The sequence below is a fragment of the Ranitomeya imitator genome, chromosome 6, assembly GCF_032444005.1.
Source record: "Ranitomeya imitator isolate aRanImi1 chromosome 6, aRanImi1.pri, whole genome shotgun sequence".
NCBI classification, from domain to species: domain Eukaryota; kingdom Metazoa; phylum Chordata; class Amphibia; order Anura; family Dendrobatidae; genus Ranitomeya; species Ranitomeya imitator.
The window spans coordinates 36933714-36954417 of NC_091287.1; the positions used below are offsets into that span (position 1 = coordinate 36933714).

At 44.4% G+C, this 20704-nt stretch overlaps 1 protein-coding gene across 2 annotated transcripts in view; it reads left to right on the forward strand.

Moving 5' to 3' along the window:
• Positions 1 to 1695: 1695 nt before the first annotated feature.
• RUNDC3B (RUN domain containing 3B) overlaps positions 1696 to 20704 on the forward strand; it is a 150661-nt gene continuing 131652 nt past the window's right edge. The window contains exon 1 of one of the 2 annotated variants that reach the window (XM_069729460.1): positions 1696 to 3083. In XM_069729460.1, the coding sequence (XP_069585561.1) occupies positions 3001 to 3083 (83 nt within the window). In that variant the 5' untranslated portion in view covers positions 1696 to 3000. The remainder of the gene's footprint in view (positions 3084 to 20704) is intronic. The other variant, XM_069729459.1, reaches the window with a different exon arrangement.

Consider the following 20704-nt stretch of genomic DNA (forward strand, 5'->3'; position numbering starts at 1 on the left):
CCAGGTAGAAAGGCAAAATGAGCAATTTTAAGTACACAGTGCTATATAATATGATGATTGCACTATTAAGAGAATAAAAACTTTGGTGGGAAGGAGGAGGACTTTTATCACTACTATTCCATCCTCCCTTCCTATGGGTCTGTGGACTCTGACCCGAGCAGTGCTGTCGCTCTCTGTGCGCTTCCCCTCCAGTACACACCACAACCACATTTTTTTACCTTTCATGTGCTGACATATTCACCCGTCACTCAACTCACTTTCACTTCTTGTCACGTCATTACTCAGTTTAAATTTATTTTCCAGTTTTTTCTAAACCCATTATTCCACTGGCATCAGTTTTTTTTTTAAAACAAATTGTGCTTTGCTCACCCTCCCTGGGTCTAGTGCTGATTCTCTGCCGCTGGTGTCTGTTATTGTCAGCAGTGCCACCGTCACATAGACAACCCTGCAGCCAATCAGTGAGCTCCGCTCTTCTGCCCGAGATGAGGTCACTAGCTGCTGATCTCACTGATTGGCTGCAGCACTGTAAGAGTGATGTCAGCACTACAGACAATAACAGACACTGGGAGCAGATTGGGAGACCTGAGGATGATGAGTAAAGCACTTTGTTTGTTTTTCAAACAAACTGAAACTGGGGAACAGGGTTTTATCTTTAAAAACCTAAAAACCTCTTTATCCCTTGCGATTTTAAATGAGGATGTGGCACTTTGCATATGAACATGTGTGAAACCCAGCAGACAATGTGCACAAAACTATGCAATAAATGAGATGCTGGAGCGGCTCATGAAATACATTGCTTAGTGAAACCAGGGGATAGGGAGTTAGGGACATCTATCCCATTATCTTACAGCTGGAAACCAAGCAATTGTCACATAATTCTAGAGTTCCCCTTTAAGAATGCAGCTGCAGTGGGGCTGGGAGGCTGCAACTTCGCAGTGATGTAGCAGAGCTGCTCAGCTGCTGCACCCACTATCAGTGCCCCCATCTCCCAGCTGACACTGCAACTTCTCCAGTGATGTAGCAGAGCTGCTCAGCTGTAGCTTCCCCAGTGATGTAGCAGAGCTGCTCAGCTGCTGCACCCACTAGCAGAGCTTCCCTCTCCCAGCTGACACTGCAACTTCCCCAGTGATGTAGCAGAGCTGCTCAGCTGTAGCTTCCCCAGTGATGTAGCAGAGCTGCTCAGCTGCTGCACCCACTAGCAGTGCCCCAATCTCCCAGCTGACACTGCTACTTCCCCTGTGATGTAGCAGAGCTGCTCAGCTGTAGCTTGCCCAGTGATGTAGCAGAGCTGCTCAGCTGCTGCACCAACTAGCAGAGCCTCCCTCTCTCAGCTGACAATGCTGCTTCCCTGTGATGTAAAAGAGCTGCTCAGCTGTAGCTTCCCCAGTGATGTAGCAGAGCTGCTCAGCTGTCGCTTGCCCAGTGATGTAGCAGAGCTGCTCAGCTGTAGCTTCCCCAGTGATGTAGCAGGGCTGCTCAGCTGTAGCTTCCCCAGTGATGTAGCAGAGCTGCTCAGCTGCTGCACCCACTAGCAGAGCCTCCCTCTTCCAGCTGACAATGCTGCTTCCCTGTGATGTAGCAGAGCTGCTCAGCTGTAGCTTGCCCAGTGATGTAGCAGAGCTGCTCAGCTGCTGCACCCACTAGCAGTGCCTCCCTCTCCCAGCTGACAATGCTGCTTCCCTGTGATGTAGCAGAGCTGCTCAGCTGTAGCTTCCCCAGTGATGTAGCAGAGGTGCTCAGCTGTAGCTTCCCCAGTGATGTAGCAGAGGTGCTCAGCTGTAGCTTCCCCGGTGATGTAGCAGAGGTGCTCAGCTGTAGCTTCCCCAGTGATGTAGCAGAGGTGCTCAGCTGTAGCTTCCCCAGTGATGTAGTAGAGGTGCTCAGCTGTAGCTTCCCCAGTGATGTAGCAGAGCTGCTCAGCTGTAGCTTCCCCAGTGATGTAGCAGAGGTGCTCAGCTGTAGCTTCCCCAGTGATGTAGCAGAGGTGCTCAGCTGTAGCTTCCCCAGTGATGTAGCAGAGGTGCTCAGCTGTAGCTTCCCCAGTGATGTAGCAGAGGTGCTCAGCTGTAGCTTCCCCAGTGATGTAGCAGAGGTGCTCAGCTGTAGCTTCCCCAGTGATGTAGCAGGGCTGCTCAGCTGTAGCTTCCCCAGTGATGTAGCAGGGCTGCTCAGCTGTAGCTTGCCCAGTGATGTAGCAGAGGTGCTCAGCTGTAGCTTCCCCAGTGATGTAGCAGAGGTGCTCAGCTGTAGCTTCCCCAGTGATGTAGCAGAGGTGCTCAGCTGTAGCTTCCCCAGTGATGTAGCAGAGCGGCTCAGCTGTAGCTTCCCCGGTGATGTAGCAGAGCGGCTCAGCTGTAGCTTGCCCAGTGATGTAGCAGAGCTGCTCAGCTGTAGCTTGCCCGGTGATGTAGCAGAGCTGCTCAGCTGTAGCTTCCCCAGTGATGTAGCAGAGCTGCTCAGCTGTAGCTTCCCCAGTGATGTAGCAGGGGTGCTCAGCTGTAGCTTCCCCAGTGATGTAGCAGAGCTGCTGCACCCACTAGCAGAGCCTCCCTCTCCCAGCTGACACTGCTGCTTCCCCAGGAGCCTCCATTGTGTGCTGCCCTGTGCTGAGCTCTGGCAGGAGGCTGACTGGCTGTGTGCTGACTGCTCTGCTGTTGCTCTGCACTTCCGCTCCAGTCAGTCACATGAGAGGAGCTGGATCCAGCTGTATGACTGGGAGCAGCTGCTCTGTGCAGGGAGAGGAGCCGTCACTGGGGCTAAGCCATTACCAAGGAGGAGCACCTGCTGCCGGCCCCATAGGAGTGTGCCAGGCTGCAGCCCTGTGCCCAGCTGGAGCGCCCCGAGGATTTGCACTCTCGGACCCCCTCCCCAGTGTTCTGCTGCCCCCCAGCCTGTGACCAGAGTGACATCAGCCGGAGAGGAGGAGGAGGAGGAGGGGAGCAGCTCATCAGTCAGGACTCCAATACAGAGGAGACAATAGGCTGGCGGTCCAGTGTGGAGATGGCTGCCCTCAGCCTGGCCAGGAAGAAGAATGCCTCCAGGAATGCAGCAGTGGAGAGGAAGAACCTGATCACAGTCTGCAGGTAACACTATGGGGGTGTCAGGTGCCCCCCATTGTCTGCATTGTATCATGTGCACTGACATGTAGCGGAGTTGAATGTGTATCTCTCTGTGTGCATTGTTGTAACTACTACCTGCAGTCCTATGTAAAGCCATAGGTGACAGCTAGGAGTTGGGAAACTTGTCTCTGGCTCTCCTGGAGCAGTGTGTGGGGCTGAAGTTCCAGCTCCTGCTCCCTGCCCTGCTGCTGCTGCTGCCTGTGACCATCAGTGGTCGGCACTGCAGGTGCAATAATTAGATCGGTGGGATCTGTCAGTGTCCTGACTTTACCACTGTCACATTTCATCCTTCTGGTTATAACACATTTTCCCCAGACATTAGAGTAGATGGATTTGTAGTTATGTGACTTGGGGGCACTTTTTCCACCTCCATTTCCCTCCTTTATAAAGGGGTTTTTGTAATTTGTATCCTAGAAAGGTGGTAAATACCAAGGTGATTGTCTGACAGCTGGGACAGCTGGGACCCCTAAATTAAATCCAGCCCACCCCCCAATGGGGACCCCTAAGATATCATTCTGGGACCCCTGCATGAAATCCAGCCTCCCTACCCTAATGGTACCACTAAGGTGTCCTGGTGAGACAAAAAAAAAGGGAAGAAGCCAGCACTGCTTATGGTCAGAACGCAATAACTGAAGTGCAATTGCACATAAATTCTAACTGTATTTCAAATATGAGACATTTAGCAAACAATTGATCAATTCTTTGAGCTACCCCGCCACTTCACGGCAATCTCATAATGGGGCAGTCCTAATCTTCGTATTTTATTTACGTTGTGCCATTATGGCTTCCTGAATGTATAAAAAAAAAAAAAAAAAGGTCTCCTGGTGAGACCCCTACATGAAATCCAGTCCTACCCCTCAACTACTACTATCACTAATGGGGACCCCTAAGGGATCATGCTGGGACCCCTGCATGAATTCCAGTCCCCCTACCCTAATGAAACCGTTAAGGGGTCCTGTTGGGACCCCTTCATGAAATCCAGTCCTACCCCCCCTACCACCACCACCACCACTAATGGGGATGATGCTGGGACCCCTGCATGAATTCCAGTTCCCTACCCTAATGGGACCGCTAAGGGGTCCTTTAGGGACCCCTAAATGAAATCCATCCCTACCCCCCCTTCACCAATGGGGACCATGCTGGGACCCTTACATGAAATCCATCCCCCCCATTTACCTCCAGCCAATGTCAGGATGGAGCAATGGTAGGGGGATGCCCTCTGCTGCACAATCAAAGTCTATGGCACTGACGGAAAAATAAACGTTACTCCGTTAGAAGTCTTCGTAGTCGTTGTCGTCTTGTTACTGCAAGGAACAGGGGTCTGGAGATTGGTGGTCCGACAGCTGGAACTTCCGCCGATCATTTATCATTTGCCGAGTGGATAGGTGAACAATGCATTAGATCAGAATATCCCTTTAATGCAGTGTTCACCAACAGGTCATGTTTTGAGGATTTCCTTAATATTGCACAGGTGATGGAATTATTGCCTGTGCAGGTGATGCAATTATCACCTGTGCAATACTAAGGAAATCCTGAAAACATGACCTGTTGGTGGCTCTTGAGGACCGGAGATGGGGAACACTGCTTCAATGTTTTGTCATATTGTCATAAAGTTACTGCAACAATAAAAAACTTGTAATAAAAGAACTAGACCCCAGAAATGAAAATCAAGTATATCAAATAACGAAAAGCAAGTATGTTATAGAAATATCATATATCTTTATTGAATACAAAAATACTAAAAGGTGGCACTACAAAGATGTGCCTGTGCTTGGAGACATACAATAAATCAATGTGTGCTATCAAAGAAATAGTAGATAAAACGGAAATATTCCAGTACCTATAGCACTAAAAAAAGTGAACGGACATAATCAAAGGGTAAAATTACAATATTAATCACTTAATCACCTGGAGCTAGGGCGCGCAAGGTGAATGAAAAAACACACCCATATGCCTGTAACACCAGAGGGAGCCTCAAGGTAAAGAGCCAAATCTCATAAGATAAAATCAAGAAAAGTGCAAAGTGCTAACACAATATAAAATGTATATATGTGCATTGCATCACAACAATGTGTGAAAAAAATACAAAAGTGCATCAGTGCAAAGTAACCTGCAATCAGCGTGTTGGTGTGTCTAAACAATAGTGAACAATGTAGAGGTTTAAGTCCGTCTATAGGATATGAGTCTGAACCCTGCACCAGAGTCCGCCCGGTTCCAAGTGATGTAAAGAATATATCCAAATAATTGTAATAGGTCACTACCTGTAAGGGTCCGTTCTCTCCAAGCACAGCGCACCCCGACGCGCGTTTCGGATATACTCCTTCGTCAGGGGAGTCCCTGACACCCCCTGACGAAGGAGTATATCCGAAACGCGCGTTTTATCTACTATTTCTTTGATAGCACACATTGATTTATTGTATGTCTCCAAGCACAGGCACATCTTTGTAGTGCCACCTTTTAGTATTTTTGTATTCAATAAAGATATATGATATTTCTATAACATACTTGCTTTTCGTTATTTTATATACTTGATTTTCATTTCTGGGGTCTAGTTCTTTTATCATTTGTCCGAATGGTCTGCCATTCCCATGCTATAGCAGCCATATGACTACATTTTTCCATTTATGTCTTTGATATATAATTCTTACATTTATATTTTTATTTGTGGTCTGTGGTTTGCTATTTTGTTCAATAAAAAACTTGTAGCAGAATCTGTGATCTCCAGTTAGTTCCATTGTTCCAGTGATGTGGAGTCTCTGACCCTGTAGTGTTTGCCGATAGGAAATTCTGCGTAGCGTCCAATATACACCCCGTACCCGTCAGGGCTCGTTCACACCACTGTACTCGGTCCGAGTGCTGTCGGTGGACAAAACCGGGTCTCACTCAGACCAGTGTTACTCAATGGGGCCGTGCAGATGAATGAGGGGTTGTGTTTTGTTTTTTTTTCACTGACTGAATTTGAGTGTGAAAAAATATTGCAGCGTGTACATGGGATGAGGCTCGTCCATTGAAGTCTATGGGTGTCCAAAGGAAATCACATGCCGTACAGAGCCACAGTACAGCATCAGAACGGTGAGAAGTTTTTTGCCCACCAGACACCCCCCACAATCTGCTCCGTAGTCTCCAGTGATTTCCTTAGTTGTCATCACAGATGTCTCATTTTTCAAAAAGGACAAAAACAAGTTTAAAAAGTTATTCCTGTTTTAGCTAATTAATCCCTATCCACAACGGGGTCCACCACCTCCCTACAACGGGGTCCTAAAATGCCCACTTACACTATAACAGCGGCCATTGCCAATGAACTGACAACTTATTAACACAGATCCACATCAAAGACACAGAAAAAAAATCTTTAGGAAACTAACGTTTTTGGCATGGGTTTTCTTTACGCTGTTTTTTATATATGGTTTCACTTCTTTTTCCACATTGGGGGAAAAAACATGAAGTAAAGGTGTTTTTTTCCCATTGAAATACATATGGTCATTGAAAGTGTTTTTTGTATGTGGATTTTAATTAAGAATCTGCTTTTAAATCAGCGCCAAAACCTCACGGTGATCATAGCTAGTGTGTGTTTGTTATAACTGCAATTTTTTTTTCTAGTTAATTTTTTTTAATCAAGTTTTAACAATTAAAATAAGCACAATTTATTTTATTTTTTTGTGTTTGCTATGTTTTTTTTTTTTGCCACAGTCAAAACCTGCTCTCTTGGCAGAAAAGAAGCCGCTTACAAAAAGCAGGTTTGCTGCATTTTTATTGCTGCATGTTAATAAAGTTTAATGGCCCCCAAAAAGCCTGATTTACGGTAACTTCCTTCGATTTTTGAACCAAAAACGCAGCAAAAATTGACACCTGCGTGTTTTGCTGCGTTTTTGCATTTGGGTAAGAAAAAAAAAACTCTGCAAATACGCTGAAAGACGTGACATTCCGCAGTTTGCAAAAAAACCCAATAGTTTTCCAAATCAATCAGGGAAAAAAAAAAAACAGCGTGTGCATGAGATTTCTGAAATCTCATAGACTGTACTCAAAATTTGCAATGCAACAAAAAAAAAACTGCTGCAAAAACGCAACGTGTGAACATAGCCTTACGCAACTGTGCATTGTGGTTCTCATGTAGACGCCAGCAGAAAAAAACAATATGGACCACACCCGCTTGGCTAACATGACGGGTAAAGTTCCATACAAGAAAGATGGGACCGTATCTCAGGAATGGAGACGCAGGAACGAAAGAAGAACAAACCCGGATTCAGAGGAACAACAACATTCACACCAGAGAAAGAAAATGACATATTTTTGACAAGTGATAGGTTATTTTTAATTGTTGACAAAGTCCAGTCCCAAAAGTAACTGGGTGGGTCCAGTATTTATTAATTACGCACACAGCATACAAACAATAAACAAACAAAAACAAACACATCGCATACAAACAGCTCGCATAGATCCCTCCTCTGTAAGTTTAAAGGGGTTGTCCACTACTTGAACAATCCCTTTTTTAAATTAAATACTAACCCCTGATTTAAAAAAACAAACTACCTTCCCCCTGCACCATTCCAGCCATGTTGGCACTGGGGCTCACCTGACATTATCGTGTCACGTGAGCCCTGCAGCCAATCACTATTGTTGGAAAAGCGGAACTGCTGACAGCGCAGTAGCCCAATATCTGGCATACTACAGGACTGACATGGCAACTTGTGCGAACTTTGCTAGATCTGTGCCGGCGTGGGAGGTGTGTACATCTTCCCCGCACTGATACATTGTAGCAAGTATCAGTCCAGCAATTATTCATGAGAATGAGCCAATGAACTCGGCTCACAGAGGATTATATTAGTCCATGTTAATCACGACGCGTCTGCAATGCATTTTTTTTTTTGCAACGATTTTCCTGAAAATGCAGCAATTTTACAATGTTTCTGCAGCAGAAATCACATCGGTAAACGCATTGTGTGAACACGGCCATACGTCTTTCCAAATTATGCATCTTCATATAGAAAAAATAATGTTTCCAGAAAACAGAGGTTTTCATAACGGGGAATATTTCAAAGACAAAATATATATTAGAAAGTTGCAAAATGTTTTATTTATAAGATGTGTGAATTAAGGAAAGCACAACTCCTTCCCTTGGCATCGTCCGATTTCTCATTGAGGTTCTGCTCCTTGGTAAAAGTTTATTTTCACAGCAGGGGAGCTCTTAACACCTTTCTGCAGCCAGTTTTCGATTTTGCACTTCTGTTTTTTCTTCCGTCGTAACGTAACTTTCTTGACGGTGCACCGCAAAAACAAGCTTCCGTTGTTTTTGCGGCCACATTGATTTTCAATGGGGGCCATATCCGTAAGCTGGGCAAAATTTCGAGCAGGCTCGATATTTTTTTCACGGCCGTAAATATGGCTGCTTTCTGTGTACACTGTGCATAAGCAGAAAGCTGCTAATCCGTGGTTGGACCAGGAGGCATGAGATACCTAGTCCTCTAGTGATAATCTCCTGCTGATTAAACTTATTTTATTGAAACCACAACACACAGCCTAGTAAGTGACACATCGTTAGAATCAGGGCCTCTGCCTCTACAACATGCTGCTCTCAGATTACAAAGCAAAACCTGCTGACAGATTCCCCTTTAAGGGTTTTTTTTCCAGCGCTGTACTCTGCTTTTTCCAGCAGTTCCAGATGCCATAAATGGAGTGGAGGTCGAAAAATCAAGACAGGGCTCTGCTCTCATTCTGATTCCTGGGTTTCAGAGTCACATTCTCAGGATTAAGGCACCCAGCGATTAGCAAGTTATCACCTATCCCATGTATAGGGGGTAACTTTATATCTTGGAAATTACCCTTCAAAATGTATGACCAGCCCTTTGAGGGTATAGCCGCCAGAAGAGCAAGGATTAGCCACAGCGGAGGGGAGCCTGTAGGCTTATTCCGGACTGTCAAGATTGCCACGTGAAGACTGGTGCTTGAAGGACTGTGACACTAAGTGAGGAGACCGCAAGCGTTGATATTAGTTGTGATAGAAAAGCAGTCAGACAGCTGAACAATCCCTTAAAACATCCTGTTTGTGTAACCAATAATACTGTAATTTGTCATGTCCCAAGACTTGGGAATGATATTGTAGTGTTGCGTTTCTATGCAATGTGGTTTGCCTTTTTTAGAAGTTTGTCCTCCCTCGCTTCCCGTCTGCCTCACTATTTCTGATGTCAGTAACCCCTCCCTTCTTCTTCATCCTCCGTATGTCGGCCGTGTTCAGAAACTCATGTCTTGCATCCCTACTTCAAAATTGTCTTTTTTTTTTTTATCTATTGTAATTGTGCATAAATACAAGAATTCAGCTTGATAATAAACCTTTTTTCTGGAATCTTCATACGCGCCTCTGCAGTCGAGTCAAGCTATCTGGTGATATTTCTATGTGTGAGTACTGGTACATAGAGAGATCCGGGAAACAGAGTCTCAAGAGCCCCACACTCACAGCCTAGCTATAGAGTCAGAATAGGGTTTGGACCTGATTTTAGGGGGTCCCGAACTCTACAAGCCTGAGAGAGGAGAGTCCGCGCTGGTGCATGTAAGTGCTGATCTGTAATGCTATTCTTCGGCTGAGGCAGGGCCACCATAGAGGCAATGTGGTCAGCCTCAACTCATCCCAGAAATAACTGCAAGAAGTTTTCTAAATATTTTGGCACATTTAAAAGGGTTAATATCCTAATTTTATTTATCTACTTGATTGAGTTTACTTGTTTTCTGTGCTAACGGAGTTTTTGTATTTTTGTGCCTTTTGGACCTATTCCAGTGTTCAGCGCTGAGAGGGGCGATGCTGACATTGTACATTTCTCTGCAAGAACAGTGATTGAATTTTTAGCCGTGCTGGTTCCAGTATAATTACCCCACAATACGGTGTAATATCTCAAGTCAGGGGGAAACGTGTGAGGAATTTCTAGGCGGCTGTTGCCAAAGTTTTATATTCCCTTTTTATAATCTGTTTTTGTATTGCAAACAACTGTGAAAGCATTTACATAGGACTTGGAGCAACCTAATTATGTTGGGGCGATATATACAGCTTTATTATGGCTTGGGGTCCCACAGCTGTATTTTGTCACCCATAGAGGTGTATGGGGCCTCTACTGTACCGCCATATACCTCTTCACTGCACTGAGTCTAACCGGTTTAGTAATGTCTGGCTTCTAGACAATTAAGGTGCAGTTCAGCATTTTCAGCCATTTGCTTCCATCTCTCTTAGGCTGTGTGCACACGATGCAGATTTGGTGCAGAAAAATCTGCTGCAGTTCTGCACTAAATCTGCATCTCCTGGCAGAATCTGCAGGTGCGTTTTTTATGCGTTTTTTAATGCGTTTTTTATGCACAAATCTGCACAAAAAACGCATCAAAAACGCACCTGCAGATTTCTATTATGGAGGGGTGCAGAAACGCTGCACAAAAGAAGTGACATGCACTTCTTTGAAATCTGCAGCGTTTCTGCGCAGATTTTTCTGCACCATGTGCACAGCTTTTTTTTTTTTTCACATTGATTTACATTGTACTGTAATCACAGTGCAGTTCTGCAGCGTTTCTGCTGCAGAAAAATCTGCTGCAGTTCTGCACTAAATCTGCATCGTGTGCACATACCCTTAGTTCCTTTAACGCTCCGATCTGTACAGATGTACCGTATATTCCACTAGAAGCGGTTTTTTTTTTTTTCAGAGACGAACACAGTGTTTCAGCTGCCCAAAATTTGCCTGCATTACATTATAGTATTTTTAGTCAACTGGTTGGAGGCCTTCTTCTCCATGGGCGTCTCCTTGAGGACCACGCCCAGTTGGCTGATAAGACTAATATCTTAGCGGGAAAGAGGAAGCCATATCTCATAAACAGAGAGGTACAGGAACAAAAGAAAAGCAACGTCAGAATCAGAACAGCGGGATTTATTCTAGCTACAAAATGTAATATTTATGGCAAGTGACAGGTCCTCTTCAATAGATTGGGGGAGGTTCTCTGTTTAGTATCTTCATTGCTTGATCAGAGTAGAAAGTGGTAATAAAGAGCGTCTCTCCCTTCTGGAGGACCTGTCCTATCCTGCATTACACAGATGGCCTATAGATATGAATGGCCACAGTGTAATTCTTCGTTTACCCTGTGGAGGCGCTGCAGGAAAATTAAACAGTTACTGTCAGACTTCCTCACGTGGGGTCCCAGTAGGATGGCGCTTAGTTATCTGCTTTTTGTAGAAAGACTGATATAACAAATAGAGATTGTCCATAGCACAAGATCCCTTAAGATAACCTGATAGAACGGGATTTCTGGCCATCATTTCCACGCTCTACTGCTCAACGGTGACATGTTGGCCGTGGTGTTCAGATCAGTAAAGTGGGAATGGTACTAAAACAGTAAGGTGACATTATTGTAAACTTGACCCAACTTTTTTATTTTATTTTTTTTTAACATGCTGTTCAATCTTTTAAGACCACCTACACTTAATTTGATTTTTGGGGAATAACTCTTCATCCCCTATTTATGGGATAGCTGGGTGTCTGACCACTGGTTTCTCCAACAATCCCAAGAACAAGGCTCTGCAGCCCCATCTTAGGTGCGCATGTTCAGCTTCTGCTCCACCTATTGTCTATGGGACTGCTGAAGCTATCTGAGCACTGTACTCAGCAGTCCCATAGACAATAGATGGCGCAGGTGCCGAACGTGCACATTTCTGCTTCATTCAGGACGGGATTGCCGAGCACCGCTTTTAGGATTGCTATCCCAGAGGTTCCTGTGGATATACTATTAATATCTGTGATTGTAATACCGCACCGTAATAATGCACAGGAGGACGCCCATACATCTGTAACATAGTACAGGGTGTTGGCCGTGGGCGAGGTATTCGTCTCTTCTGCCCCGGCACGTTACATGAAGGTGGGGGTTCTGGCTGAGTGTGTGGACTTGTGCTGTGAGGGTATTACTCCTGTGCATGTAAAGGTACCTTCACACATAACGATATCGTTAACGATCTCGTTGCTTTTGGTGACGTTGCAACGATATCGTTAAGGAAATCGCTATGTGTGACAGCGACCAACGATCAGGCCCCTGCTGTGCCATCGTTGGTCGCTGAACAAAGTCCAGAACTTTATTTCGTCGCTGGATCTCCCGTGGACATCGCTGGATCGGCGTGTGTGACACCGATCCAGCGATGTCTTCACTGGTAACCAGGGTAAACATCGGGTAACTAAGCGCAGGGCCGCGCTTAGTAACCCAATGTTTACCCTGGTTACCATCCTAAAAGTAAAAAAACAAACAGTACATACTTACCTACCGCTGTCTGTCCTCCAGCGCTGTGCTCTGCTCTCCTCCTGTACTGGCTGTGAGCGTCGGTCAGCCGGAAAGCAGAGCGGTGACGTCACCGCTCTGCTTTCCGGCCGCTGTGCTCACAGCCAGTGCAGGAGGAGTGCAGAGAAGCAGAGCGCTGGAGGACAGACAGCGGTAGGTAAGTATGTAGTGTTTGTTTTTTTTACTTTTAGGATGGTAACCAGGGTAAACATCGGGTTACTAAGCGCCGCCCTGCGCTTAGTTACCCGATGTTTACCCTGGTTACCGGCATCGTTGGTCGCTGGAGAGCGGTCTGTGTGACAGCTCTCCAGCGACCAAACAGCGACGCTGCAGCGATCCGGATCGTTGTCGGTATCGCTGCAGCGTCGCTTAATGTGAAGGGGCCTTTACACATGTTGCAGGTTGGCCAGGACCAAATGTTTCAAAGTTCAATGAGGGAGACCACCAGTTTAAAATAAACTTTTTACTGAACATTAACTTGGGAAGAATTATATACAGTAGATAGTAGCAGGTACATAATTTCCCAAATGTTTCATTAACAATGCGTAATATTTCCTCATACAAATTCAATCTTTTTATCTTCTCTCTTTACTTGTCCTCTGTCTTCACTACTACTTCACCACCAACCAGCTCAGTGCTACAGTTCAACTAGAAAGAGTCCATTACTCAACCCGCATTTCAGCGTCTTCTTTCCCATTCGGGGAGCTACTTTGCCATTATGGCCGGTATGTATCTTTTCTAATGCTGACACTCAGGAACTCCCGCCCGGGGCACTCTCTTTGTCTTGCGTGCTCTGTCCTGTCTGGGCCCTTTACTTTTAGGAGTTAGAAACTTTGGACTGGATCTTACTGCTAGGCATCCTCTCCAAAGACTTGTCGCCAATAAATCATTCTGTCTCTCGGTCACTGTTGTTTATCTTTGCTCTGGATCACACTATCTCTCTCTCAGTCTCCCCTCACTTCTAGGGACACCCAATAAATGTGCACTGCTAGCACCAGACCTTATATCTCTTCTCTATGCATTCCGGACCCTATCTGACATCTCAACAGGAAACTGTCTTCTCTTCAGCTTAGCCCCTTTCACTCTGGGCTAGTCCCAAACATTAACTCTTGCTATTTCTACTGTCAAGCAATTCTACATAATGATGTTGATACTTGCACAAAACAATATATCATGTAACATAACAATTATTTCTTCAACATGAATGTGGGCCTTACAGCCATCTCCTTACACATCTGCATGTGAGTGGCGTTGGCTGCCATTCTGTGGACAGCCAGTTGGCAGGGAAGAACTGTAATGGAGATGCAAGATAGTGCTGCAGTCCCTCAAATCGAGGCCCTAGAGGTAAAACCCCCAGCGATCCTAAAGTGATGGCATTTTCTAGTGATATGGGAATTCTTACTAACATGGAACAATCCCTCCTACCCATATTCCACATCTATCAAGTAGTCTATGGCCTGGAAGAACCCCCAAAACGCCCCCAACAATCCCAATGTTGGGTGAAAAAGTGGCCACAACTTTATTAAACATCATGAATATACATGATGTAAATTAATTAAGCAAATGATTGCTATTGATACATCGGGGCAGGATTTCAGACATAGCGCACAGAGACCTCCTGACACTGTTTTGTTCCCCCTAGGCACTGTGCATCCTAGAAAAACGCCCCAAATACACCCCTGGCGTACGGTGTGTGCACATGTACAAATCGTTCGATACCATGCATGAACCCTATAATGTAAGCTGGGTTCTATTGATATGGTATATTGATTTGCCTACGCTACCTATAGTTCCTGTGCCTCATGTGAACCCAACCATAATGTCTTGTGGTATTGTTGTATCTTCCACCTTTGCAGCATTTTTCGGGCTTGATGAGTTTTTATGACTGACCCGAATTACAAGACACCCACTTCTTTCCTCTTAGAACTTTATTGACCATTGATGGTTTCCTGCAGTGGGCTTTTGTGTTGTTTACCCCTCTTCACATTTATCATTTTTATCTAAATGTCATCAGTTTGCGTGCAGCATTTTTTCCATGACTGGCTCCGCACAATAAGTCGGTGACTAAAACGTTCCTATATTAGAATATTTCCCTCGGATGTCTTTTCGCTTCTCGTTCTAATCACGAGTTGTTTGTCTGATTACCATATTTTCCATCTCTGGTGCGATTGTGATGCCAATAGGCAGACATTTAACTACGGAGGTCTTCTCCTGCCTGTTTTTCTTTTCTTCACTTCTAGCAGATTCATTCTTGTCTTGTCTGAAGGTTGATGGAAGAGAACGGAATGATCAAATAGAGTTGCGAGTAAATGTTGTCTCCTGATCCTTCTCTTTCTTTATTCATAAGAAATTCATTCTGCCAAGAGAAGTTCTGTCTTCTCGCCGACCCCAGTGACCTAGCCAAATGCACTCACCCAATGAAAAATTAAAATGCAATGATTTAAAGGGAATCCGTCAACCCCTTCAAACTGCATATATGGATGGGCATGCTGGTTTTGAAAAATGAGCTCATTGACTCTTTTATATCTTCTATTGTTTCTTGGCCTTCTAGCTAAGGTCAAGTGTAGTATCTTTCGAAACGTTGGCTATGGCCTTGACTGCCTTAGTAGATTCATACAATGCCCATTGGGTGGACACTTCGGGGTAACTTATGTAGTCATCTGTTAGGTGACCCTGACCCCAAGGATCAAAGCCATGGGCCATGTAATTTGAGAGCCCGGGGCGCAGAAGTGCCCTAGGTATGGTGACCCTAGGGTTCCTTAACTCGATGCATATTGGATCCCGCTTGAGTTGTTGGCACATTTGCACAACTCCTCATCTTCATACTATTAAGCAGACACACTGTCTCAGGCCTTCTAGTTAGGCTGGGGAATGTTTGTTTATTGGGGGCCCTTCTCCTTTCAGAGACCGCATCCTAGTGCACTTTTTTGTGGCACATTTTTAAGTGCATTTATTGAGGGTTATTGAGCACAGCACTCAGGCTCTTTAAAAAAAAACAAAAAAAAACAACTTTAATTTTTAACAAATTGGCATTTAATTCATATGCAAATGATACATTAAGTGCTTTGGGTGTGGCAGAGCACTTCCCAAGATTGTTTCCTCACCTAGCACCAGCATCTTTAGCCTGAGATCACCTGACAGGTGTTAGGCAAGGAAATCCGTGAGTTATCAATCAAGCTAAACAGGCCGGTGCCGGGCAGGGAAACAATCTAAAAAAGGCAGAAACAAAGAAATTGCTTTATGACGCCCAGAGCACTCGTTTGCATATGAATTAAAAAAATGCTGATTTCTTCCCAATTCAGCAACATATGGGAGATAAAAAGCAGTATATACTATAAGTGATCGGACAATCACAGGTTCCTCTAAAGGGACTAAATAATAATGTAAAAAAAATGTAATATATAAAATAAAAAAAATTAAAGAAAGAAATAAAAAAAATACATATTTGGTATTGCTGCACTCCCAAAACTCTGATCTATCAAAATATATAATTAATTAACCTGATCGGTAAATACCGAGGAAAAATATGAAAACGTGATAAATGTTTTAAAAAAAATTTCTGCTCTCCTCCCTAAAAAAATAAAAAATAAAAAATAAATGCTATGAAAACAGATCAAAACGTAGCACATAGCTAAAAATGGTATGAATAAAACCATCAGCTTATCACGCAAAAAACAAGCCCTCTACCAACTCAATGTGGAAAAATAAAAATGTTACAGGTATCGGAAAACGGCGACATGAGTCAAAACTTTTTTTTAATTTCTGAAAGTTATTTTTCCACTTAAATAAAAATAAATCTATAGAAGTTTAGTATCGCCTTAGGCTACTTTCACACATCAGGTTTTTGCTGTCAGGCTGAATCCGGCGAATTTTGGAAAAACCGGAGCCGGCGACATCTGCCGCCGGATCTATTGTTTTCTCATAGACTTGTATTAGCTACGGATTGCGCCGGATGGCCTCACGTTTTGTCTGTTTTTTGCCGGATCAAAAAATTGTGTTTCCGTCGTCTGGAAAAAAAACGTAGAAAGTAATGTTTTTCGTCTGCGGTGAAAAACCGGACAGCGCCGAAACCGGCGCTTCCTGCTTTTTGCTACAATGGAAGCCTATGGGCGCCGGAAGCCGCTGTGCAACATGGGGGACCGCTGCCACGCAGGTATCGTTGTGACCCGTCGACTCTGGGAGCAAGTGTGCCATGAAGTTGTGGACTACTGGGAGAACCTCTTGAGGCGCCGAGCCTCTGACCTTTCCGGCGCCTGCGCACTGCAGTTCTTTGTCTGCCCTCAACAGGGCAGAGCAAAGTACGCCTGCGTTGGAGCCGTGGCTGAAGATCAGAAGAGGACGTCTTGTAATGAAGATAGGAGGCGCCGCAGCGGACCAGAGACGCCCATCTGACCTGACCAGCAGCGGGACCGCCCCTGGGTGAGTATAATATAACGTCTTTTTCTCATCTTTCAGGATACATCAGGGGCTTATCTACAGCATTACAGAATGCTGTAGATAAGCCCCTGATGCCGGTGGGCTTACCTCACCCGCGATTTTCGGGGTGACAGGTTCCCTTTAACAGGAGGAGATACAATAAAACTGGCTTACCGTAGAGTCACCATCAGACGCTCCGCCGGTGAACTGGAGAATCGGCATTACGTGTCACTTCTTCTGATGAGGTATCCAATTCGTTCCACCAATAAATCAAAGTTCTCCGCTTTCATCTGCACATATGAAAAAAAATTTCTCCGGGTTTCCTCGTAGCTCCATGTATAGTGTAGAATACACACCACGCGTCATTCTATGTGCTGTTATTGGGTGGATCCAGAAACGTCGGCGGCGCAGACGCATGATGTGCTGTCTCTCTCGCTCCTTCTCCAGAACAATCGCTTTCAAACGATTCGCCTCCACAATAAAATCCACATTAATCTTCAGAATGTTTGCCATCACTCCTTCCATCTTCGCCACTTGCTCCTCTACAACCTGTCAAAGATGGGCTGTAGGAACACTGTATATATAGGTTTTCAGTAGGAAATCACGTTTGGGAGCCTCCCATGGGCGTTTTTAAAAGCCGGATCCATCGAAAAACGGATAAAAGAAACGGATGGAAAACTGATGAAACGGATCTGGTTTTTGCCGGTTCTGCTAGTCGGATCTGGCGGAAAAACGGATCCATTTCATCAGTTTTTCGCAAGTTACGCCAGATCCGTCGTCGCGCCAAAAACCTGATGTATGAAAGAAGCCTTAATTGGATTGACCTTTACACTCCTGATTCAAAATAACAAAAAACAAAGCGGAATTGCATTTTTTGTTTTTCAATTTCACCACACTTGGATTTATTATTCCCCATTTTTTCAGAACATCGACTGTAAAAATGAATAGTGTCATTCAAAAACTACAACTCATTCTGCGAAAAACAAGCCCTCATACAGCAATGTAGACTGCGAGGAAAAAAAGAGGGGAAAAAAAACCTGCAAAAGTGAAAATTGGCTGCGGAGGCAAGGGGTTAAAGGAAATTTTCCCCCAAACTGAAGCTTTAAGAACCTTCTCATGGAAAGAAGTGACTTGTCACGTCTTTGCTAATGATTCTTTGGAGACTGTCAAGATAAAAGGCTGCAAAAAACATGGGAAAAAAGCTTTGATAGCCTCTGCAAAACAGCTTAAAATATGGCATCCGATCTGAAAACCTTAAAAACCTGCATGAATTCCTGATGTGGATTTCTATTGCAAATTATGTCACATTTTACATACTTTTAGGCATTAATTGATTTTTTTTTTTTTTTTCTTAAAGAGAATCGGTTACCAATTTTTTTTTATACTTAATCTGTGAGCCGCTTAACAGATCCTGATTCCAGCAATGTGTCACTTACTGTGTGGTATTGTTTAACATTGATAAAATCACAGTTTTATCAGCAGCAGATTATCACTAGCGGACTAGTAAACCTGCTGTCCTGTAGTCCTCCATATTCACGAGCCTTGTATAACCCCCGCCCCCACTACTGATTGGCAGCTATGCACAGTATACACAGAAATCTGCCAATCAGTGATGTGGGTGGAGTTATACAGAGCTCAGCATTCAGAGAACTGCTAGATCTGCAGCAGATAAAACATGGATATTAGCAAAACTGCTATAACCGGCCTAGTAAGTGACACATCGCTGGAATCGAATTCTCTGCCCGTAAATCATTCTGGGCCTTCTGACAGATTCCCTTTAACACTGTTATTTACAACTTGGGCTGAATCCGTCCAGATAAAAGCAGCAAAATGTTCCCAGCCTATTTCATTCATGGCTTCTGTGTTATTCCGGTGTTTATTAGACTTGGTTTTCTCTATGGGCTCCTTTTTAAAATCTTACACCTGTAGCTGTCAATATTTAATACTCCCCGAGACCCCGAGCTTGTTGTCGGATTTAATAGACAAGTGGGTACAGCTGGTGCTCATGTTCTAGCAGTCCTTGGCATTCTGCCTATCTCCAGATTACAGTCACTGCGAATAGTAAGCCAGGGAAATGTGAATAATTTTGATTTGGAGCAGGGTTTCAGGCTCGTCCTACAGAGTACAGCTTAGTCATCGGGGTTTTTTGTTATTTTTTTTCCCTTAAAAACAGACTAAATCTTGTAGTTTTTACAATATAGACCTGGCATTCACCAGCTCACATTGGGGGAAAAAAGCCAAAAGGTAAGAACTGGGATATAAACTGGTGTGCGTGCAGCGTGTAAGCGCACGTTCACACTTGGCCACTGAACAGAAAAAAAGAAACAAAGACAGAAACATAATGATTGAATACCCTACAGTTAATAAACAGCATAGTGCATGAAAATAATATAATGTGCTTACCGTATATGCTCGAGTATAAGCCGACCCCCCCCTAATTTTGCCACAAAAAACTGGGAAAACTTATTGACTCGCGTATAAGCCTAGGGTGGAAATGCAGCAGCTACCGGTGAATTTCAAAAATAAAAATAGATGCTCCATACTGTTCATTATTGCCCCATTGATGCTCCATATAAAGCTGTGCCCCATATACAGGTCCTTCTCAAAAAATTAGCATATAGTGTTAAATTTCATTATTTACCATAATGTAATGATTACAATTAAACTTTCATATATTATACATTCATTATCCACCAACTGAAATTTGTCAGGTCTTTTATTGTTTTAATACTGATGATTTTGGCATACAACTCCTGATAACCCAAAAAACCTGTCTCAATAAATTAGCATATCAAGAAAAGGTTCTCTAAACGACCTATTACCCTAATCTTCTGAATCAATTAATTAACTCTAAACACATGCAAAAGATACCTGAGGCTTTTATAAACTCCCTGCCTGGTTCATTACTCAAAACCCCCATCATGGGTAAGACTAGCGACCTGACAGATGTCAAGAAGGCCATCATTGACACCCTCAAGCAAGAGGGTAAGACCCAGAAAGAAATGTCTCAACAAATAGGCTGTTCCCAGAGTGCTGTATCAAGGCACCTCAATGGTAAGTCTGTTGGAAGGAAACAATGTGGCAGAAAACGCTGTACAACGAGAAGAGGAGACCGGACCCTGAGGAAGATTGTGGAGAAGGACCGATTCCAGACCTTGGGGAACCTGAGGAAGCAGTGGACTGAGTCTGGTGTGGAAACATCCAGAGCCACCGTGCACAGGCGTGTGCAGGAAATGGGCTACAGGTGCCGCATTCCCCAGGTAAAGCCACTTTTGAGCTACAGAGAAGCAGCACTGGACTGTTGCTAAGTGGTCCCAAGTACTTTTTTCTGATGAAAGCAAATTTTGCATGTCATTCGGAAATCAAGGTGCCAGAGTCTGGAGGAAGACTGGGGAGAAGGAAATGCCAAAATGCCTGAAGTCCAGTGTCAAGCACCGACAGTCAGTGATGGTGTGGGGTGCCATGTCAGCTGCTGGTGTTGGTCCACTGTGTTTCATCAAGGGCAGGGTCAATGCAGCTAGCTATCAGGAGATTTTGGAGCACTTCATGCTTCCATCGGCTGAAATGCTTTATGGAGATGAAGATTTCATTTTTCAGCACGACCTGGCACCTGCTCACAGTGCCAAAACCACTGGTAAATGGTTTACTGACCATGGTATTACTGTGCTCAATTGGCCTGCCAACTCTCCTGACCTGAACCCCATAGAGAATCTGTGGGATATTGTGAAGAGAAAGTTGAGAGACGCAAGACCCAACACTCTGGATGAGCTTAAAGCCGCTATTGAAGCATCCTGGGCCTCCATAACATCTCAGCAGTGTCACAGGCTGATTGCCTCCATGCCACGCCGCATTGAAGCAGTCATTTCTGCCAAAGGATT